We start from the raw sequence: 23972 nt of genomic DNA on the forward strand, positions 1-23972 counted from the left end.
AGGCGGCGGCGGCGAGGTCGGCTACAGAGCGCTCTTTTATTTTCGGGGGGATTTAAACATCCCCCCGATATTTTTTTTTAGTTTTTACATCTTTGTGCACCCCTGGGGACTGCCCCAAGAGTGCACAAACCTCCCCCAGCCCCCCAGCTGCCCCCGGAGCGCTGATTTAGCGATCCGCACTCCGGGGGCAAGTTGGGAATTAGATATATAGATTTATCGTATACAAATGGCAAAGATTAAAAAATTAAAAACAAGTGATCAGAAGATCAGATTTCATAGACCAGTAACACGAGCTTGGGTAACTTCTCATGGTAACTGCACGAGCACAACAAAATCTTCAATGATATAATAATCTGGTAGGAAATTTCACAAGTCTCTGGATGTCTGTGAAATCAACCAAGAGTTACAATATTGTGTGATAGGAAGATAGACAGATAGACAGATAGGATGATAGGAAGATAGGAAGATAGATAGATAGATAGATAGATAGATAGATAGATAGATAGATAGATAGATAGATAGATAGATAGATAGATAGATAGATAGATAGATAGATAGATAGATAGATAGATAGATAGATAGATAGATAGATAGATAGATAGATAGATAGATAGATAGATAGATAGATAGATAGATAGATAGATAGATAGATAGATAGATAGATAGATAGATAGATAGATAGATAGATAGATAGATAGATAGATAGATAGATAGATAGATAGATAGATAGATAGATAGATAGATAGATAGATAGATAGATAGATAGATAGATAGATAGATAGATAGATAGATAGATAGATAGATAGATAGATAGATAGATAGATAGATAGATAGATACTGTTCAATTATCCAAGCCCCCATATGTGTCCACCTTGGTTCTGAACTGGTACTTTGAGGCTGTGGTCCCATGGCTAAGGCAGAACAAACTGAAGCTGTATCCAGAAAAGACAGAGATAATGGTGGTTAAGAAAGCTGATATTCTAGAGTGAGTGAATCCACTTATTCTAGACACAGTGATGCTGGCTTTTTAGAGCAGGTTAAGAGCTCAGGGGTGCTTATGGACCCCACCTTGCTGTTTAAGAGGCAGTTGACATAATGGTTAGGAGCACCTTCTGTCAGCTGCATCTGATTTGTCAACTTTCTTGATGTCTCTAGTCTCAATTTATCTGGCCACGCTAATCTGTGCTTCTGTAACCACACAATTGGGTATTACTGCAATGCACTCTATGTGAGGCTGCCCCTGAAGACAACCAAGAAACTATCACAGGTCCAGAATGCAGCTGCCCAACTGTTGTCAGGGGCTAGCTGCTGGGAACGTATGTTGCCCATTTTGAAACAGCTACATTGGCTGCCAGTCTGCTTCCGAGTTCAGTTCAGGGTGCTGGTTATGACCTTTAAAGCCCTTCACTACTTGGGACCCATGTATCTGAAGGACCATCTCCTTCCATATGTCCCTGTGTGCCAACTACAGTCATCAGCAAGCCCTCTGTTGGCTCTCAGGCTTTCAGCTTTCTGAGCGCCAGTTTGGTATAGCAGTTAAGAGTGACAGAACTCTAATCTGGAGAACCAGGTTTGATTCCCCACTCCTTCACATGAAGCCAGCTGGGAGACCTTGGGTCAGTCATGGTTCTCTCAGAGCTCTCTCAGCCCCACCTGCCTCACAGGGTGTCTGTTGCAGGGAGAGGAAGGGAAGGTGATTGTAAGCTGCTCCAAGATTCCTTCAAATAGTGACGGGTGGGGTATAAAACCAGCTCTTCTTCTTCTTCTTCTTCTTTATCCCACCACTTAAGGTGGCCCATCTGGCATCGACCAGAGCCTGGGCCTTTTCCACTGTGGCTCCTGCTCTGTGGAATAGGGTTCCTGAAGAGGTTAGAGGGGTCCTCCTCAGAGATCTTCCGAAGGTGCTGCAGGGCCTGCCTGTTTGCCAGGGCATTTGAGTGGGTTTGAATGGCAGACATCTTTTAAGTGGGGGAAAGGATCAGAGCCTTGCTGTTTTATCTTAAGTTTTAGCCCAGGATGTTTTAACTATTATTGCAAGGCACCTTGAACCAAGAAGAAAGGTGGGATATAAACATTTCCATAAATAAATAAACCAAATAAGTGGCAATCCTAAGTGCATATACTTAATGAATGCGCACCCAAGTATACAGTGTCAGGCTTTAATTGCACCTCATGCTAATAGCAACATACCTCTCCACATGTGTCTACGAAGTTATCAGTGTTAACCAAAGAGTTGCCTGTCAACTAGCATACCATGCAGCAGATCCAACCAGCTTTTTCCATCTTACCCAGTTCCCCTCCTTAGTACAACCCCCCCAGCCCACATGGCTTTTTCCCCATGGAAGTCACACATTCCTTTTGGATGGCCAAAGGGGATTGTGGTGTTTTGGCATGTAAATATTGTTTGTGTGTTTTATTTTGATTTTTTTAATGTGGAGTTTTAAACATATGTTGCTATGAACTGTTTATTTTAGAATAAAAGATCCCTTTTTACCTCAGGCAGAACTGACTGTTCTGCCATTCTACCATATGCAACTAAGCCATCGTGTTCTTTTGAGTCCAACTAGGAATGCAGAGTTGGTGACAGTGAAAATAATGAGGGCAAGGAGGCAGCATAACACATCACCTCAGAACACTACTAATCACTTACACATAAAGGGGTCACATAAAGAAAGAGAAAAACGTAAGAGGGACCCTGAACAACAGACTATTTCCAACACCATGGCTGTCACTAAAAATGAACATGGTCATTCAGTCATAGTAACTCATGTCTTGCTGTCTAGGGATGGGAACGAATAAGAAAAATGCAGTTGGGTTCAGTTTGTGGTATGCCCGGTTTGCAAACCATGAACCATCATTAACTTTTAGGAGCCAAATGAACCAGTTCGGTTTGTGAGGTTCATGTCATGGTAGAATCCCCCCCCCCAGCATGCTAAAGACACCAAACTTCCAGGGGATCCCCGGCTGCCTCTCCTATACCTACCCTCACTGCCAAACGTAGCATGGTTCCTGGGCCTTCACTGCTTGGCATAGTGCTACTCAGGCTGCTGTGCCACTGCTGGGTGCAACATGGCTCCTAGCCTGCTGTGCCTCTGATGTTGGGCCCAACCTGGCTCCTGACCTGCTGGACCCCATGAGGTAGAAATGGGGAAATTTAACCCCTCCCTTCATTTTTTTTGGTTGTTTTAATTGAGATTATTCTGCAAACCTGGGACCCCAAGTTTGTTAAAAAAAATCCCTTTAGCCTCCACATGGCCCCAATCTGCAGATTTAGCTATCTGCAGATGGGGGGCATAGGTGACTATTAGAATATAAGACATCCTTTGCCTGGTAAGGTCACCAATTATGCGTCCCCATTTTACAGAACATATGAGTCAAGGTTCACTTCCAAACAAATTGTGGTCAGTTATCCAGTCACAAGCATTAGGTCTGAATTAAAGTTCCACCTCCACTAAGGGTTTACTGGCTGATCTCAAGCAAATTCTTGCAGTTCAGCCTCTGTTTAGCCCTCTGTCAAACGATAGGAGCAGCAACCACCCTGAAGACTTAAAATGTTTCTATTCTAGGATTTGAGGAAATGGGCTATAACCCCCATAAACTGTGAAAGAAAAAAAATGTGGTCAGATTTAAATTGCCACAAGACTGTGGTTGGTTTTTATTTTGTGTTGCTGTTAATCATTTGACCTCCAGACTCTAAACGTGAGAAGGAGAATGCTGTGAGGAAAGTGAGAGAAGAAAACAGCATGCAATCAGACGCAGCATGAACTGCAGCCAGTTTTCAAAATTGAATGGCAAACTATTGTTCTTCAGGAAGAGTAATCAGATCTCCAAGAGGTGGGTTGGATCCAGCTAACTTTTCCACTCAGTGTTGCCCAGTTCCCCATTTTACTATGACTCCTGTGCCACAAGCCTTCATTACATGCAGGTCCCATGAGCCTCAGCATAGCCTTTTTGGGTGGTCAAAGGGGACCTCCTCCTTCCTTTCTGTCTTCTAGAAAAGCTGCATGGATCCAACCCAATTATTTTTAGAACAGCCATAGAGAAGGATCTGATTTCTGTCATGGCAGCTAGAAAGCTGTTGTTTTTTAGCTGTTCCCTGCTACATACACACAGAGATACCATTTCCCCAAACTAAACTCCATGCTGGAGAAAAATATACAGGGATCCGTGCTTTCTTCCAGTAAGGGAGAAAATAGCTTTGTGGTATCAGAAAATAATGTGGCAATAGTAAACTCCCCTTCCTCAAGTGCTACCATGACCAGCAAGAGGACAGGACTAAGCGGACAGAATTCTGGGGTTCTGGGTCACCCTGGGGGCCCAGATAAGGTATCAGTGGGGGAACGTAACAGAGCTGCTGTTCAAGAATCTTATGTGAGTTCTGATTATGAGGGAGGCTCAAATATGACATGAGGGATGAGATCCAGTGCTCCCTCTAAGCTGTGAAGTCTTGTGAGCAAACATTCTACTTTGTGAGCTACTGGCATTAAAGTTGTGAGCAAGTGATTTGGCTACTGCATAAATTAGTTTGCTGTGGAGCCATCCTTCCTGAGCAAAGACAAAAAATGTGTGAGCCGGAGGCTCCTCCATGAAGAGAAGCTGTCAGGAGTCAAGATTACCAGCCACAGCTTTCCATCCATGTAAAGCGATTGTGCCATTGTTTTCCTGTCTTCCTATCTCACTCCAGTATTGAAGGACATACCTCGCTCCTTCCTCAGTTAAATCGCAGTGGCTAACCTTTTTTCTTGGTTAGTCACTGAAGGCACGTTTAACTTCTTAGTTGCTGGGATAGGCTAACCTGGGCTAGACTGGGCCCATGATCTGAAGGACTATTTGGGTAGCAGAGTGCTTAAGGGACATAATGCAGCAGAGCCAAACTGGTAAGTGTGTGCTGACAAGAAACACAGTTATACATGTAGCCTCTTTATCTTTGCAAAACTGTTATGCCAGTTTGGTGTAGTGGTTAAGTGCGCGGACTCTAATCTGGGAGAACCGGGTTTGATTCCCCACTCCTCCACTTGTACCTGCTGATGTGACCTTGGGTCAGTCACAAGCTCTGGCACAGCTGTCCTTGAAAAAGAGCAGTTTGTGTCAGAGTTCTCTCAGCCCCACCTACCTCACAGGGCGTCTGTTGTGGGGAGGGGAAGGGAAAAGAGTTTGTAAGCCGCTCTGAGACTCCAAGTGAAGGGTGGGGTATAAATCCAATCTCTTGTCTTCTTCTCTTCTTCTATATTGTATGGAACACCGTTCTAGATAGGCTAGAGTAGAGAGAGGATTCTGATCTAGTCTAACTAGCTAGAATGAATAGAGATATAGGAAGCATGTCCTACTTTCATGGTGCCAAGATGGAGAAAGCTAGCATAGTGTAGAGTGAAGGTGTCAAGACCGGAAGGAAGGAAGATTCCCTGAGGCTGCGGCCATACTGGAAATGTGGTGTGATCTGGATGTACCTTTATTTGTGGTGGTTTAAATAGTTGCAGGAAGTTTTGATCAGACATCCCACCCTGAACTGGCTTCACTGTGCACCAGGCCCATAGTCGATCGTTCAGATTATTGTGGCATTCTGGGGGGGGTCTTTCACCCATGCACATAAGTGTGTATCCGAAGCTCCAGCTCCTTTTTAACAGCTCCACAATCTCCCTCTCAGCCTCCTTCCCTTCACCTCTCTTCCTTGGAATACATGGGGGGGGAGGGTAAAGTGCAGATTAACATGACAGTAGTCCCATTGACTTCAGTGCATTTACCCTTGTGTCAGTCATGGGATGCTCTCAGACTCTGATGTAGAAACAGGAGAGAGGGTTTTGGGGGGGATTTGTTGCTTGAAAGCAACTCCCCCAGGGACTCCCAATCCAAAATGATATGCACTTATGTGAACATCGCTACCTGATCCAAAGAAAAAAAGGAAGCAGAAATGGAAGGGAAGGTTCAGACTTCCCAAATGGCTTGACTTTGCAAGAGGGGAGTTCAGACAGCCGGAAACACAGAGTGGAAGTGCTGGCATCCCTAAATACTTTCCCCGGTACCGGATTGATTATTCCTCTTCCAAAGTGAGGCAAAGCAGGGTACCAACGACTGGGGCATGGAAGGCAGATGTTGTTCTCTGATCATGCTCTTTAAATCAGCAAAGATGATGCAACTATATCAGCACAAACTGCTTATGTGACTGCAGCCTGAGAGTAGCAATCTACACATCAAAGGGTAGCATCAGAGTAGTAGAATGGAAGGATATATCAGGGTCCTAGCCTATCTCTCTCTCCCTATAGTCCCCCTCTGAAGTCTGAGGCTAAGAGACAGTGCAAAGTCCTTCATTTCCAACACACACAGAACAGGCTGGCAAATGGAATTCTACCTTTCTATATCTATAAAGGCTTTGATCCCCACTAAATCCACCTCCTGGTGATACTTTATGCTAAGCAGAGAAAAGAGAATAGCAGCCATAGGCTGGGGTGAGTGAAGAGTAAATGGCATACCTTGGTCTTCAGTCCTGACCACTGAACAATCCACTCATCCATCCCAGCTTCTGACATTTCATGAAGCATGGCCCACCATCCTGGAAGACTTCTGCACAGACATGGGGACTGGAAACTTGTTACCTTTAAAACTTTCAGAAAGTAAACGATGTGGCAGATACAAAACTGTGTGTTGTCATGGAATTATGGGTGTAAGGTATACACACAACCATGCAACTCTTGGGCCCTTGGAGAATGGTCTTTCATTTTAAAAGCTATGCCATGTGTACAAACCAGAGACAATTATTGCAAGTTGTGTGATATCTCAGAACTCCTCTATGTCAGTAGGTTATGGATGTAGAGGAAAGCATACTGGCACCACTAAAGGTTCAAAGGGTAAAAAGAGCAAAAGAAGACTTGGTTTCATAGGGAATGGTGGTAGAAAATGGAGGCAAGTGGGTTGAATCAAGTCAGCTTTTCTGCTGGCAAAAAGGGAAGGGAAATTCCTGTTTGACTGCTCAAAGAGGATATACTGGGTATCATCGACTTGCATGAACAAAAGACATGTGACGAGTGGTCTGTAGCAAGGAGAATAATTGGATGAGATGCAGTGAACATAAGAACATAAGAGAAGCCAATGTTGGATCAGGCCAATGGCCCATCCAGTCCAACATTCTGTCACACAGTGGCCAAAAATACCAGGTGCCTTCAGGAAGTCCACTAGTGGGGCGAGACACTAGAAGCTCTCCCACTGTTGCCCCACCCATCACTTGCCCCATACTGAGAGTCCATATCTATACCTCGTGTCTGGAGCCAAAGTGCACTGTTGGGTATAAATGCTTCTTCCAAGCTGCTGCTCTTTTGATGGCCCACAGAAAGCGGGAATCCATTAGCCAAGGAGGAACAGAGTCTGGAGCTTGACAGTATATGAGAAAGATTTTTTATTCTTATGTGTGACATAGAAGGAAACAGGATAGAACTAGAAGAATGCTGGACACATCTCATTGGTGAATCAGCATCACTGGAATCACAAGTGTTCAGGCCACTGGTCCAACACCCTAGAAAGAAACAAAAGCTGGTTTGTCTCTTGTGTCTGAGAAGGATGGCTCAGGTGCAATGAAGTAAGTGGCCCACAGGACTCTAAGAAGGGGAGGGACATCTAGGTTTAAGCAGGGAGATCTACCTATTTAAATGTATTAATTATATTTTTTTATCCTGCACTTCCTCCACTTCTTTCAAGGTATCATACATTGCTTCCTCCTCATTTATCTCCACAACAGTCCCATGAAGAAGATAGGTTGGCTCCCTTCCACTATGTTGGATTCTTCTGCTAAATCTTCCTTTAAAGGAGAAAAACTTCTTCTGATGGGGGAAAGGACTCTGTCCCTATTGGAGGAAGACTCAGTGGAAGAGAGTCATGGGATCCAATTTAGTAGAAAGGAACTGTAGGATCTAACCATAGGATTGCCATAAGATGACCCGATAAAGATGGGTTGCTGTAGCTGCAGGGAATGGCTTCTTTAAAAAGAGAAAGAGAGAGAGCCCAAACACCTCTGCCTCTCCCCCCAAGCCTTTTACTGGGTGAAAACCATGCCAGGTGAAGTTATTTTCCCAATGTTTCTGCTCCATGCACACAGATACTCCATGGTGGAGGGAGCATAACTCTTCTGAAAATAAGCTGGTGCCTCAACATTGGCTGCTTCAGGATAATCATGGGAATTGCAGAGCCGAACATGAAGCAAATTGAAACACCCTCTCCCATGCAATCGCCAGAAACTCCCACCCACCTGCTTTTTGCAGTGGAAGCTATGGTCATCTATGGTGGGAAGCACACATCTGAAGGTAAAGCTAGGCATTTCAAAACTGACCACCAGCTTCAGCATATTCATGAGGGCTGCAGTGCCAGCGATGGAAGGATAGGACCATCCCCGCACAGAGTAGCGCCACAATATCCCTCTGCTAGTTACAGTGGAAGCAAAGATTTATTTGCAAGAAGCCAGCAAAGGTTGGATTTGATTTTAGTGCAGAATTGCTTGGAGGACACCGTGGTGAATATGGATTAAAAGGAGAGTGCAGAAAGGGTCGTGGTTAGAATGCTGGACAAAGGTCAAGAAGATCCATAAGTAAGCCACCGCCCTGTGCCTGCCTCGGTGGGAAGGGCGGGGTAGAAATCCAATAAATAAATAAATAGACATGAAAATAAGGGTGAAAAATGCAGGGGGGTATAATAAATGTAAAAACAGAGGGTTGGACCCAGCCAGTTTATTCATTAAGTCTCATCCAATCCCTGTCAAATTCAATATGTGTTTTATGGCTCGTTCACCATAGCAACTGGGAGGGGGAATAAGAGAGTGTGAGACCCAAATACTTTCACTTTGCAAACCTTTGATGTAGACTGCCCCTTATCTCTTCTCTGAGAACCTTTAGTGTCCTTGAGTCTCCTCTTTCACTGTCTGGCTTTGTCTTACATGTTGGGGGGATGGTACAAAAAGGGAGGTGAAGGGCCATTGTTTTTGGTGGGTGGAATACCTAAGGGTGATTGGTTCTAAAGCTTTTAGGGCCCTTGCTTGAACCCTGTATATCTATTCATTTTGTGCCTTTAACCTCGGTTCTAACTCAGCCAATGTACAGGCTGGATCCTACCAATGTCTCAATAAATTTATCATTCTTCAAAGTGGATGTTATTGGGAACTGATCTATCCAGGAGTCTGACAACCCCCCTCTTTCCCGCAGCCCCTGTCGCACATGGCTTTTTGCCCATGCAGGTTCAACGAACCGCAACATAGCCATAGGGGTATTCCAAGGGTATTCCAACATAGAGGTATTCCAAAGAGTCCACCTCCTTCATTTCCCACCAGCAGGAAAACTCGCAATATCCAAACCAGAATACTGCCCAGGATGATCATTTTTCCAATTGGTGGTGGGTGGGTGGGGACAGAGAATTAAAGCTCTTTCTGACCCTTCACATTCAGCTCCCACCAGTGTTCCCTCTAAGCTGAGTTAGTGTGAGCTAGCTCACATTTTTTTAGCCTCCGGCTCACACATTTTTGTCTTAGCTCAGGAAGGAGGGCTTCAGAACAAACTAATCTATGCAGTAACCAAATCGCTCGCTCACAACTTTAATGACAGTAGCTCACAAAGAAGAATTTTTGCTCACAAGACTCCACAGCTTAGAGGGAACATTGGACCCTTGTACTCTTTCCAATGCCTGTTCAAAGGACACCCACAAACACTGACAGCATCAACTGCCATACCTTCAACCACAAGTGTGGGAGCAATATATCCATCCCGAAAAAGTATACCCGCTGGTCTCAGAGCACCAGGGACTATTTTTGAACCACCAGTCGGTTGTACAGGATGAGTAACTTCTGCCTGAGTATGTGAAAGGAAAGGTGCACCCCCCATAACTGGATATCTTTTCTGGATCTGCTGGGAAGAAGAGAGAGAGAGAGAGAGAGAGAGAGAGAGAGAGAGAGAGAGATTTGGAGCAAATGTGCATATCCCACTTATCCATTCATTGCACCATATTTTCTCCAAGGAGCTCAAGGCTATATAACATAATTCTTCCCTCTCCTGTTTTATCACAGGGTAAGTTAGGCTGAGAGAAAGGCACTGGTGGGGAGGGAAGGCTGGAGCAGGCTGGCTTCTGAGGAGAGAGGGGCACACTTCTTCTTTTTCTGTCAAGTCACAGCTGAATTATGGTGACCCTCACAGGGTTTTCAAGCAAGAGATGTTCAGAGGTGGTTTGCCCTTGCCTGCCTCTGCGTCGCAACCATGGTTTTCCTTGGTGGTCTCCCATTCAAATACTGATCAGGACTGACCCCACTTAACTTTCAAGATCTGATGACATCAGGCTAGCCTGGGCTATCCAGGTCAGGGCATGGCACATATAGTTCTCCCCCACTCCATTTTATCCTCACAACAACAAGCCTGCAAAGAAAGTTAGCCTGAGTGGTAGGCTTACCAGGTGCCTGCTAATGGTAGGCAAACTCCTGGTAATTGTTACTGATGCCCACAAACAGTCATCTGGTCAGTGGGCAGGAGCAAGCTGGCAAAATGAGGGGGGCAGCAATTGTTGCCACGTAATGATGTCTCTTCCAGCGCAATCAAGAAGCTCCAGCATCACACGAGGGCAACATTATAGCACTCACCCTGAGACTCCATAGAGCTTTGTGGTGAGTGTTAGAGTGTCAACTCAGTGCGATGCCAGAACTTCCTGTACACACTGGAACTGATGTCATTTGTGTGGTGAAAAAGATTGCCACCTCCACCCCCACGCACAGTAAGTGCCCACCTCCTCCATCTCCTGCCAGTTCCCAGGCCATGCTTGACAACATTACTCAGGGGGGAAGTGATTGGCTAAAAGCTTGACTGAGCTTTACTGAGCAGTGTGGAGTTTGAACTCAGGTCTCCTTAGTCCTAATCTGGTACTCTAACCACTACACCACGCAGGTTCCCTTTGAGACAAGCAATTAGTAGCTTGATACCACTGGACATTTTTCTCCTGACTCACTTCAATCCAGCTTTAAAGCCTTGTTTTGGATCAGAAACTGCCTTGGTTACCATAGCAGATGACCTAGCCCAAAATAGAGACCCGGGTGGGGACACATACAACCCCATTCAATCTTCTGGATCTCTCAGCAGCCTTCAGGACTATGGACCATGGTATCATAAGAACATAAGAGAAGCCAATGTTGGATCAGGCCAATGGCCCATCCAGTCCAACACTCTGTCACACAGTGGCCAAAAATACCAGGTGCCATCAGGAGGTCCACCAGTGGGGCCAGGACACTAGAAGCCCACCCCCTGTTGCCCCCCCATGGACCAAGAATACAGAGCATCACTTGCCCCAGCCTGAGAGTTCCTATCTATACCTTGTGGCTAATAGCCATTGATGGTCTTCTGCTCCCTATTCTTATCTAATTCCCTCTTGAAGCTGTCCATGCTTGTAGCCGTCGCCACCTCCTGTGGCAGTGAATTCCATGTGTTAATCACTCTTTGGGTGAAGAAATACTTCCTTTTATCTGTTCTAACCCAACTGCTCAGCAATTTCATTGAGTGCCCATGAGTTCTTGTTTTGTGAGAAAGGGAGAAAAGTACTTCTTTCTCAACCTTCTCCTTCTGAACCAGCTGGCTATTTTCTGCTTTTTTTCCTGTTGCTCTGCATGTTGCAGTGTTGATTTTTTAACATGCTGGGAGCCAGGTTGTGAGTTAATGCTTCAAATGAAGAAAGCTCTGATGAATTCTATATATCTGTCTCCTCCTTGCAGACCGCTCTAATGAGACCACTTCTAAAGTGGCCAAATTCTGTGCTGAGGCTTTGTGCATAAGAAAGCAGATATTCCAAACCTTTTCATAACATTTACGTACAATTAACAACACCACAAAAAGTGCTGTGAATTTCAATCTTTGTAAATGGTGTGGTTAAACTGTTGTTGGTTGATCTTTTGATCATAATAAATGCTGATGATGATGAAAGAAAAAACTGCTTCTGCAATAGCAGGAGAGGGGATTGAACTCATGCTGCATATCTGATACATTATGGCATCCAGGTTGGACAGATCTAACTTTTCTACTGGTGAAAAGGGGAACAGTCCCCTCTGAACAACAAAAAAGTTATGCTGGGGATCGTGGGATCATTGGTGAAAAGCCATGTGTGATGGAAGCTGAAATAAGGAAGGTAATTGGGCAAGACTGAATGAAAATCTGGTTGGAGCCAACCGCCATTCTTGTTCTTCTTCCTGTCCATCTCTCCCCATATGTATCTCGCAGAGTGTTGTGCACAACTGAAAAACATCTCCTGATTGTCCCTGGCCCCAAGGATACCTTTTCTGCCCTGGCTCCAGCCTGTTGGAACAAGCTCCCACTTGAGATCAGGGCCCTGCGGGATTTGTTACAATTCCACAGGGCCTGTGAAATGGAGCTGTTCCACTGAGCTTTCGGATGAGGTGATGGACATCCAAATCCACTTTGGCCTCCCCTGCTAATAATAGCCTTAACTGGCTATTATTAAGGAAACCTTAACTGAGCATCTCTATTGAGACATTCCCACTCTGATTATTGTCCATGTTGTTATTTTAATGTTAATGTGGATATTGTTTCAACTCTTTAATATCTATATAGTCATTGTTACAACTCTTGTGTGATCTGTAACCCGCCCTAAGCCCGCTTGAGGGGAGGGCGGGATAGAAATCAAATAAATAAATAAATAAAATATCCTAAAACTCTTGGTCTCTAAAGTGCTACTCAACTTGAATCTAATGGCTTTACTGCAGACCAACATGGCTACCCCCTGAAACATTCTTCCTTGGGTGTCTTCTCCCTCACTTTCCATTCCACCCAAGCTTATTTGCTGTATTTCTTCAGTGATGCGTACTCTCGGAGCCATGTCTTCGGCTTTTGAGACCTGTGGAACAATCTTCCCCTCCCTGTCCAACAAGCCACATCCTACTATTCCTTCCTGCCTCTCTCAAAATGGAGGTCTTACGAAAGCCCTTTTTGAAGTATGCGTGAAGCTGCAATGTATAAGTCATACTATCGATCTGTTTAGCTTGGGCCAGTAGTCTCTACCCTGGCTTGCAGCAGCTCTAACAAGCACATTTTATTAACTTGACGTGGTGTGTTTTTTTAACATATTGCTATGAAAAACATACCTGAGATCCTTTGGGCTGGACCCAAACAGCTTTTTATGTGTAGTCTTCCCAATTGCAATCCTTATTACAGCCCTCATTGCACAGTTTTTTTTGTCCATGACCCCCGGCATAACCTTTTTGGGTAGCCAAAAGGGTCCCCTCGTCTCTTTTTCACCTCAGAAAAGCTGGTTGGATTGGGGTTGCCAGCACTTGGCTATAAACCAGTACAAGGATTACCAGGCTCCAGGTATTAAACTTAGAACCTTCTAAATGCAATCTTCCACCAAGCCACAGCTCTGGCACCCAGACTGATTGGAAACCAACCCACACTACAGTGCTGAATCCCATCCAGTAAACCAAAAACTCTTTACTTTGCCTCCTCCCACTTCTTGTTGACCTCTACAAAGCTTCCTAGAGCTCTCCAACTCATACCTGCTCTTTATGTATCAATACTTGGAGTGTCCTTTGTATGTGATACATGCATACATTCTAGATGTTCAGGAACACATTTTATTATTCTGCGTTGTGCCTGGCACACTGTGGATACTGCCCACAGTCAGAGTAGCAACATTCTATTTGATCTGTCATTTTCAAGATGGGGCATTTCTAGGGGTTCCAGAACCAAACAAAGGTTAGTGAAAAGGAGGGCCAATATTAAAACCTTACCATAAAAAATAAAAAGAGGTACATGTATTTATTAATAATAACAAATTTTAAAACATATATAGAGGCCCATTTACAACCAATGTATATAAAATATAACAATATCAAGGGCTAACAAAGTTGACCTTACGCGTTTCGGCCAAATTGGCCTTCCTCAGAGGTCATACATATATGGCAAGATGGTTAATAATTATATTCACATAAACACAATCAGACGTATATACAAAGTATAGATTCAATGAGGACCATTAAATAAATTGTTCAAAAGTAAAATCACCAGGCACAGGGTAAATATGCACATAAAACCTTTAAAGTGCAATCACTCGCCCACTGATTATAAAATAAACTTGTGGTCCAAAAATTTCCTTCTTTGATTGTGTTGCCACAGTATTCACAAGTAATGGCCCTCCTTTTCACTAACCTTTGTTTGGTCCTGGAGTTTCTTGTAAGGTTCAGTTTTTTCCCCCTTTTTGTTTCTGCACATTTCTAGGGGTTGCCTGACCCTTAACCCCTGCTGCCTGTTTGTAGGCTGCGGGGGGGTAATGAAGGGGGGAACCATTGTTCAACAGTCATTTCTGGGGTGAATCTAGTCACACCATTTTAGGATGTCACACGGCTCTAGATAAAACCATAGAGTGTCCATTGAATCAGAGTGGTATGATGTCATTTCCAAGTTTGCCCTGGAAATGATGTCACACAGTCAACTCGACAGTACCCATGCCCTTGCCCCATCAGTCTCTTAACAGGTGCCAGCCACCAACTGGCAACTCTAGGTGTTTCTTGCCCCCCAAACAGAGTCTTGTCACTAGCAGGCACTCCCTTACCTTTAGGGTCACATACTTTCCATTTCTTGTCCTTGTCATAGTTTGGGGTTGTGGCACACCACAGTGGTCCACCCTTAGTTCCGTCACGGGTGCATAAACAATACTGTTTTTCCTTGTAAGTGAATGGAAAGAAACACTGCCTGTCATCTGATGCAGAAAAGAAGGGGAAATGGTGTGAAGAGAGTTAAATCCAGAGGGATTGATGCAGTAGGATGAAAGGCGGTTATGTTTAGATGAGTTCTGCTGTCAGGATAGGGTTGCATTCCGTGATGTTGCTGACGCAATACTGTCACCCAGAAGTCACCCATCATGTTGGCAACATTGCACAGCGACTCTCTGGTTTGATGGCAAAACTCTATGGTTTGAGGCCAAATTTACCATAGAGTTTTGCCGTCAAACCAGAGCACTCCACTCAATGCCCCCGACATGATGATGTCACTTCCGGATGACATTGTTTCATTGGGGGTGTTGCGCCTGGACATGGCTGTTTTGGGACCTGGGGACCTGGGGACTGGCAACCCTATGTCAGGAACATCTGGAGTAGGATTGCTAATTCTGGTTTGGGAAATTACTGGAGATCTTGTGATGGTGCCTATGGAGGGAGGAGTTTGGTGATGGGATGTAGCTCAGCTGGGATGTGATTCCAGAAAGTCTGCTCTCCCAAGCTACCTTCTCCTCCAGGGGAACTGATCTCAGTAGTCTGGAGATCAGTTGTAATTCCCGGAGAACTCCAAGCCCCACCTGGAGACTGGCAATCCTAGCATGTGCAAATTATCCAGCCATAATAGAAGTTGATCAAACTATATGCACATTATTTGATATTAAAACATACAATTTATATATGAAATCAAAGAGGCATCCCTAGGGTTCCCAACCTTCATCTGGGGCCTCAGGTTCTCCCAGAATTACAACTGATCTCCAGACTACAGAGAATAGTTCCCTTAGAATGACATGGCAGCTTTGGAGGGCCAATTCTATGGTTTAACGTAGAGTATGTAAAAACAGAAGTCCTAGAGTGACATTACATTCACACTGAGCTCCCTCCATGCCTCAAACTCCAGCCTTCACAGGCACTGCTCCCTAATTTCCAGGAATTTCCCAAGCTACAGATCAGCATAAACATATAATTCCTTTATGTGGCAACATTGTTCAGCAAATCCAGGCACCTCAACAGTTTCTCTTGTCCATCTTTTTCTTCAAGCAAATAAAATATGTCATGACCTAATCTTGGCCCTTTTCTGTGGTGGCCCCTATAATGTTCAGAAGTCTATGGACCACAGTCACGCGATCTGGCCGTGCCTCTAATTACACTGTTTTATGTTGTAACGGGAAATTTTGATTAGGCATCTCACCATGAACTGGTTTCACCACACTCTCACCCCATGGTCGATCATTCAGATTGTTGTGGCATTCTTTTTTTTCTTTTTTTTTTGGTCTTTCACGCATGCACATAAGCATGTACCTGAAGCTCCAGCTTCTTTTTTACAGCTCCACAATCCTTCTGCCAAATACTCTGGCCCCTCTCAGCCTCCTTCTCTTCCCCTCTCTTCCTTGGAATACATGGGGGGAGGTTAAAGTGCAGACTTACATGAGAGTAGTCCCATTGGCTTCAGTACATTTACCCTTGTGTCAATCATGGGATGCTCTCAAACAGCAACTCTGACGCAGAAACAGGAGAGAGGGGTTTGGGGGGCAAATTTGTCACTCAAAAACAAGTCCCTTGGGGACTCCCGATCCAGAATGACTACTTGGCGGTGGTGACTGACAACGCCAGGGGTGATTATGCGCTTATGCACATATCGCTACCTGGTGGGGGGTTTTGTGTTGTTTTTTTTTTAAAAGGAGGCAACAACAGAAGGTAAGGTTCAGACTTCCCAAATGGCTTGACTTCTCAATAGGGGAGTTCAGCCAGCCAGAAATGCAGGGTGAAAGTGCTGACATCCATAAAGACCAGTCTTTCCCCAGTGTCCATTAACTCTGCTTCGGAGATGGGCCAGAACAGGGTGCTGACAACTGCGGCACAGAAGGCAGATGTCTCTGTCTGATCATGCTTTTTAAATCTGCAAGGGTACCACAAAGGTATCAGATCAAACTGCTCGTGTGACTGCAACCTATACGTTTACCTAAAATGGCCCTCAACAAATCTCAGAGGCAGACTCTCAGTATATTCCTCATTGGCAGCATCTTACCACTTCTGTCTTATAGCGGTTCCAAGGAATGGTCCCACCCTCCTGGCTTTTAGGAGGCTCAGTAAATACCAAACTGTTCAGGGGAGGGCATTTGAGGGTGAAAGGACATGCTGTTTGTGGTTGCTCATCTGTTTCTGGTTTGAATCTTCCCATAAGATTAGACTTTATTGCAATATTTGGGTTTTCACCATTTTGGGTAGGGTTAGCTCTGGGTTGGGAAATACCTGGAGATTTGGGGGGGGCAGAGTCTGGGTACAGTGGGTATGGGGACTGAAGGGACTTCAATGGGGTATAATGCCATAGAGTCCACCTTCCAAAGTGGTCATTTTCTCCAGGTGAGAAGCAAAATACTGCGGAGATCAGGGTAATCAAGCATTCCATTTGGGGGAGAAAGAGGAATATCTACTTCATTTATCACTAAGCAGTCCTTCTTGTGCCTATCTACTCATATATGATACAAACAAAGAAGCTTCAAGGGGGAATTGCAACGCACGCTTGCCGGACTTCAGTTTATTCACAAGTTCAGAACAATGACACCCCCCCAGCTGAATAGGGATATAGGACTCTTATCTCAATACCAATGCTAATTTTCTGCCCCCAAGCATTTCCCCTCTGCTCTCATCAAGCTGATTACAATATGCATTGCACCTTTGCATCTTTTACAGGTATCCCTTGAACACCCCTCCCACCTTCTGACTGGAATATAAAGACTTAACCCACCCCAAGCCTCTATGGCCTTGTACATCTCTAATCTAACAATTCCTCTTTATCGGCGGGTTTTTATGCTAGCGAGATTTAATCTCTTTCCTTCGGCTGTTGTATCAGGCAGATATAGGGGTATCCCCTATAGGGATAGAACCTGCAATTGCCTCTATAGTGAACCGGATTCAGTTGCTCACATCCTGCTACGTTGTCCCCATTATTCTACCATGTGCAGCTATTTGATTAGTCCCCACTTACCTCCCACAAGGAATTCTACTGATAATGATCTTAAAATTCTGTTGTCCGATAAGTACCCGGCAACTACCCTGTCTGTTGCTGAATTCTTAGCCTATGTTTGGAAGTTAAGGGTAAGGGTGTACAAGTCTTAATTTTCTTTGTGTTATTGGGATTGCTATATTACTAACTGAGTTTATTATTTCTGTGAAGTTTAAAAAATGGCCTGTTGCTGGTGTAACTTGTTTTGATCTATCAATTTGTCCCATTATCTTCCTTATTGCTGCTGTGTTATGCCAATAAAGGTCTATGTTATAAGATAAGATAAAGACTTAGCTCCATTCCTACTTGCGTTTGACAAAGGGAGCCTTGACTCTCAAAAGCTTATACCATGAAAAACTTCTTGGCCTCTAAGGCGCTACTGGAAGCATATCTAACTGTCCTGCTGCAGACCAACACAGGTAACCCTCTGAAACCAGTCCCTGAGACACTAACAAAGGTCTCTTCTGCTCTTCCTACCTGAATTTTCACAAGGGACCTTCTTGAGATCTGCATCATAGTGGTCGGTGAGAGAGCAAAAGGGTTTCCCATTAGGTGAGCCATCTGTGACACACGTTGAGTGAGACTGGCCTTCGAAGACAAATGGAAAGATGCAGGGGCCGATAGGTTCATCACTTAGTCCTGGAAGGGATGGAGAAAAGTGAGAGGGGACTTCTAGCACTTCCCCAATCGCACACTTGCACCTCATCAGAGGACATCCTATATCTGGTTTGGCCAGGATCAAAGCGAAACCCCGCACACCACAGGCTCCACCCCCAGATCCCCAGGAATGTTCCAGACCGGAGCTGGCAATCCTAGAGGAGGCTGAGGTCAGGAACTGATCTGTCATGCCTAGATCAAAATTCACTGAAGTGACTGCTTCTCTGAGCACCTTTTATGATACTATGTGCCAGCTGTTCACTGTGGCTCAATTTGTCCTCATCGCGAAGGGAAGATAATGTCTTAATGACTACAGATACCTCCTTCATGGGTCTTGAGCAGTGTTCCCTCTAAGCTGAGTTAGTGCGAGCTAGCTCACCGTTTTTTAGCCTCCAGCTCACACATTTTTGTCTTCGCTCAGGAAGGATGGCTCCAGGTTAAAGTCATTTATGCAGCAGCCAAATCACTCGCTCACAACTTTAATGGCAGTCGCTCACAAAGTAGGATTTTTGCTCACAAGACTCCACAGCTTAGAGGGAGCATTGGTCTTGAGTGTCAGAAACAGAGGCGAGCTCCCCATATAGCTGGAGAGAGGTAGGTAGGGAGTGAATGGAAATCTGTGGAAAGGAAGTGCAATTTTAGACCCTGAAAGGGAGAGAAAGAAAAACAGACAGACACTGCTAAGAGTTGGTTGAAGCATCTTGGGGGTGCAGGATCTCTCTCCCCTTTGGGGGGTAGCAGAGATGTTGCCCCAAAGGAGTACCTCTTTGCATCCCCTGGTATACATGTGTACCTGAAGCAAATACGCTTTATTATAAATATATATACATATGCATACAAAATATACAGAAATGCCATAAGTGACAGGGACTCTGAAAAGGGAACCAATCTGGGTAAACCCTATTCCAGGGTAAATAAACCCTGGAAGTCCCCAATCAGAGAAAAGAAACATAATATTTTATTCCTATCTGTATTTTGAATTGTTTTATGTTGCTTTGTTTGTCAGTTTTTGGCTGAAAAACAGGACTAAAAATGCCACAAATGTATCCTATTTTTACCTTGCGATTCTTCCAAAGAAATTCAGGGCAGCAGACCCTTCCTAGACCTTTTATCCTTGCAACGACTTGCAACGAGGTTGGTCAGGGCAAGAGAGACTGAATGGCCAATAGTCGGCCAGCAAGCTTCAGGGCAGAGTGGGGGTCTTGGGTCTTCTGAGGCCTCATCCAAGACACAAGCTACTGCTCTACATTCGCTCTCTGAAGGGATTTTTCTGGCTAATGTTTTTAAAATGTCCTCATTGTGCTCAATCCAGAACCAAATCTCTTGCAACCAGTGTTCCCTCTAAGCTGAGTCAGTGTGAGCTAGCTCACTGTTTTTTAGCCTCTGGCTTACACATTTTTGTCTTAGCCCAGGAAGGATGGCTCCAGAATAATTTATACAGTAGCCAAATCACTCACTCACAACTTTAATGGCAGTAGCTCACAAAAGCAGAATTTTTGCTCACAATACTCCACAGTTTAGAGGGAGCATTGCTTGCAACCGTTCTGGATACAGGCTCAGTATACTTACTTGTATCAGCACAGTAGCTCCATTTCTTGTCCTTATCATAGCTGCCCGTCGTGGCGCACCAGGTCTTGTTAGATTTTTCAGGGACACAGGTGAAGTATGTCTTTTTCCGGTAGAAAAATGGGAAGACACAGGGTTGGCCTAAAGAATTGCCTCCATATTCTAGATGAAGAACAAGAGCAGAGCCTATATATATTGTAATGTATATTCATAATTTGGTTCTCTCCTTTTCCTACATTCCTTTTGGGACAAAAGAACATACTGCACATAGCCCTGGCTTCTGTATAGCAGATGTAGAAGATTTTGTATCAGGTTCTTTTTCTCTAAATCCTTGAACTGGAATCATCCCAGGTACTAAGAATGAATATCACTGAAGCAGCTTCACCTTAGCATTTTAAAGAAGGAAGACTGAGGAATTGTTCTTGGGTTCTTTTCCTGGATCTGTGATACAATCAGTAGTGTTCATAACTTCCATCTGGGGCCTGGAGATCAGTCCCCCTTGAAGGAAAATAGCTGCTTTGGAGGGTGGGCTTTATGGCATTGTACCCTGCTGAGGTCCCTCCCCTCACCCAAGCCCTCCCTCTCCAGGCTTCTCCCCCAAATCTCCAGGAATTTCCCACCCCGGTTTATTTATTTATTTATTATATTAGGTTTGTAGACCATAAGAACATAAGAGAAGCCAATGTTGGATCAGGCTAATGGCCCATCTAGTCCAACACTCTGTCACACAGTGGCCAAAAATACCAGGTGCCACCAGGAGGTCCACCAGCATGGCCAGGAAACTAGAAGCCCTCCCACTGTTGCCCCCCCAAGGACCAAGAATATAGAGCATCACTTGTCCCAGACTGAGAGTTCCTATCTATACTTTGTGGCTAATAGCCACTGATGGACCTCTGCTCCATATGTTTATCCAATTCCCTCTTGAAGCTGTCCATGCTTGTAGCCACCACCACCTCCTGTGGCCGTGAATTCCAAGTGTTAATCACTCTTTGGGTGAAGAAGTACTTCCTTTTATCTGTTCTAACCCAACTGCTCAGCAATTTCATTGAGTGCCCATGAGTCAAGTTCTTGTATTGTGAGAAAGGGAGAAAAGTCCTTCTTTCTCTACCTGCTCTATCCCATGCATAATCTTGTAAACCTCGATCATGTCACCCCTCAGTTGTTGTTTCTCCAAGCTAAAGAGCCCCAAGCACTTTAACCTTTCTTCATAGGAAAAGTGTTCCAACCCTTTTATCATTCTGGTTGCCCTTTTCTGCACTTTTTCCAATGCTATGATATCCTTTCTGAGCTGTAATGACCAGATTTGCACACAGTATTCCAAATGAGGTTGCACTATCAATTTATACAGGGGCATTATGACTCTGGCTGGTTTGTTTTCAGTTCCCTTCCTAATAATCCCCAGCATAGTACTGGCCTTTTTTATTGCAGTTGCACACTGTCTTGACATTTTCAGTGAGTTATCTACTATGACTGAAGAGCTCTCTCTTGGTCAGTGTCTGCCAGTTCTGACCCCATCAATGTGTATTTATAGTTAGGATTTTTGGTCCCAATGTGCATCACTTTGCACTTGGCCACATTGAACCCCATTTGCCACACTGATGCCCACTCACCCATCCTCAACAGATTTCTTTGGAGTGCCTCACAATCCTCCCTGGTTTTCACCACCCTGAACGATTTTGTGTCATCCACAAATTTAGCCACTTCACTGTTTACTCCCAACTCCAAAACATTAATGAACAAGTTAAAAAGCATTGATTCCAGTACTGAGCCCTGCGGTACCCCACCGATTACCATCCTCCACTGTGAAAATCACCCACTTATACTCACTCTCTGTTTTCAATTAATTAGCCAGTTTTTGATCCACAAGAGGACTTGCCCTTTTATCCCATGACTATTGAGCTTATTTGGGAGCCTTTGATGAGGAACTTTATCAAAAGCTGTCTGGAAGTCAGGGTAAACAACCACCCTCCCCACAAGCAGGCTTAAGGTGGTTCATAACAGATTCATATAAGACACATAAAATCTATCCCAAAATCCAAAAAGCCATGTCATATAATTCTGCCCCCCCCCCAGATTACATTAGTGATGGGGGAAGAGGGGTGAAAGGAGATTGTATTCAGATAGTTATTGAACTGTTTAACACCGTTGCTGTTAAAAACAATTACTGTCCTCAACCATAAGCTTGGTGGAACATCTCTGCCTTGCAGGCCATGCGGAATTGTAATAGATCCCACAGGGCCCTGATGTTAGCACGCAGAGAATTCCACCATGTTGAAGGACAGCCGGATGCTCTTTGGGCAATTCTAGCAACAAGGCTTTTAAATCCAAAGGACACACTTATCATGAGCAGTTTATTCATTTATAAAAAATTAATACCTCACCTTACTTTTGACTCAAGACCAAAGCCTTCTACAATATAAGTGGCTCTTCCATCGGAGGAAGGCTACTCGGAAGATGCTTGGATCCACCCCATTATTGAGAGACATCACACCGGTTTTCCTCCTGGGAGTGAGGGGAATTGCTACACTTGCTTAGAAATGTGCATATCTTGGGCATCAAACCTCCCTTTTTTGTTCATTTGTTGTTGTTTTTTGTTTAAGATACAACATTAAGAGGAGCAATTAAGATATGAGCAAAGAAATAGGAAGAGAGAAGGGATTTTAACCCTCTCGCCCTGAGAAATCTTTTCCCCTGCTGGATTACAAATGCACTTTTGTATTGGAAAGATTGCAAAGGGCAAAACAAAACGAATTGGGATCCTACAGGGGGCAAAGCCGGGATCTGTCTTAAGACTTTAAAACATGCTGGTTCGTCACAGAAACAGCCTATGGCCCTAGCCAAAACCTTGGAGAGTGAGCCACAGGAGAGCTCTCCAAAGCAAGAGTGCGGGGCGGGGAGTGTTTCGTCTCAAGGATAGCTTCATCGAGGAGCATGTACAGGCATAAATAAATCTCAGTATCCAGATTACTTTCAGAGGTTTTTTTTAAAAAAATATATAATGGAAGACATTTATTCAGCTTCTTAAAGAGAAGAAGGGGAAATGGGGATTAGAATGGGTAGTTCTATCTGAGGAACGAAGAAATTCATAGGCAAATCTTACTGGAAGGGAAGCACAAAAGAAAGTTTAAACTTTAAACTGATCTTTTCCCTTAAAGGTTCCTAATTCTCATCTGATTCGCCAGACTTTCCCTCCTGGGGTATTTTTGCTTGGATCAAGGGCATAGCCCCTCACTGCACTTGCTTGGATCAAGGGCACTGCCCCTCCGAAAAAGGAGAAGGATGCTCTTGGCCTTTCCTAAGGTAAAATAAGGTTATTTTATTGGCTTATTTGTCCTGCTACTATGAGTCTTCAGAAAGTGAATCATATTATCATTTTGGCTAATCGTTTAACTCATTGTTTCCACATATTAGGGCTTGTCACGGGAAAGTCCCTCAATTTTTAGCAAAACAAAAACTTCTTGTTCTTTTATATTCTGTGTAAATATACCCAGGAATGAAGGAAAAATGGGCAGCACCCAACAATGTGCCAACAGAACAAAAAAGGGGGGGGAAATGCCAGGTAATAGATGACGAAGAAGAAGAGGAGGAGGAGGAGGAGATTGGATTTATACCCCACCCTTTACTACCCAAAGGAGTCTCAGAGTGGCTTACTATCTCCTTTCCCTTCCCTTCTCCTCCCCACAAGAGACACCCTGTGAAGTAGGTGGGGCTGAGAGAGCTCTTTTGAGAACTGCTCGTGAAAAAACAGCTCTGAAAGAACTTGTAACTGACCCAAGGTCACACCAGCAGCTGCATGTGGGGGAGTGGGGAATCAAACCCAGTTCTCCCAGATTAGAGTCCATGGTCCTAACCACTACACCAAACTGGCTCTCCTAGATGATAGATTTATTATTGTATGAAGTCCCTATGCGTTTCACCATGCAGGATTTGTCTGGGGGAATCAGAACATTTGCCTAGTGCCGGAACTGTCCACAGTAAAAGACCTTAATTCCTGTGGACAGTTCCAGCACTAGGTGA

General features: G+C 44.4%; 1 protein-coding gene across 1 annotated transcript in view; it reads right to left on the reverse strand.

Moving 5' to 3' along the window:
* Positions 1–16456: 16456 nt before the first annotated feature.
* The window catches only part of LOC107122794 (epididymal sperm-binding protein 1-like), a gene marked incomplete at its 5' end in the record, with an annotated part of 67181 nt that continues 59665 nt past the window's right edge, over positions 16457–23972 (reverse strand). The window contains 3 exons of the mRNA XM_015425934.1: positions 16457–16578; positions 18210–18371; positions 19959–20117. Of these exons, the coding sequence (XP_015281420.1) occupies positions 16457–16578; positions 18210–18371; positions 19959–20117 (443 nt within the window). The remainder of the gene's footprint in view (positions 16579–18209; positions 18372–19958; positions 20118–23972) is intronic.

The sequence above is a fragment of the Gekko japonicus genome, unplaced genomic scaffold (genome assembly GCF_001447785.1).
Source record: "Gekko japonicus isolate JY-2015 unplaced genomic scaffold, Gekko_japonicus_V1.1 scaffold3373, whole genome shotgun sequence".
Lineage (NCBI taxonomy): Eukaryota > Metazoa > Chordata > Lepidosauria > Squamata > Gekkonidae > Gekko > Gekko japonicus.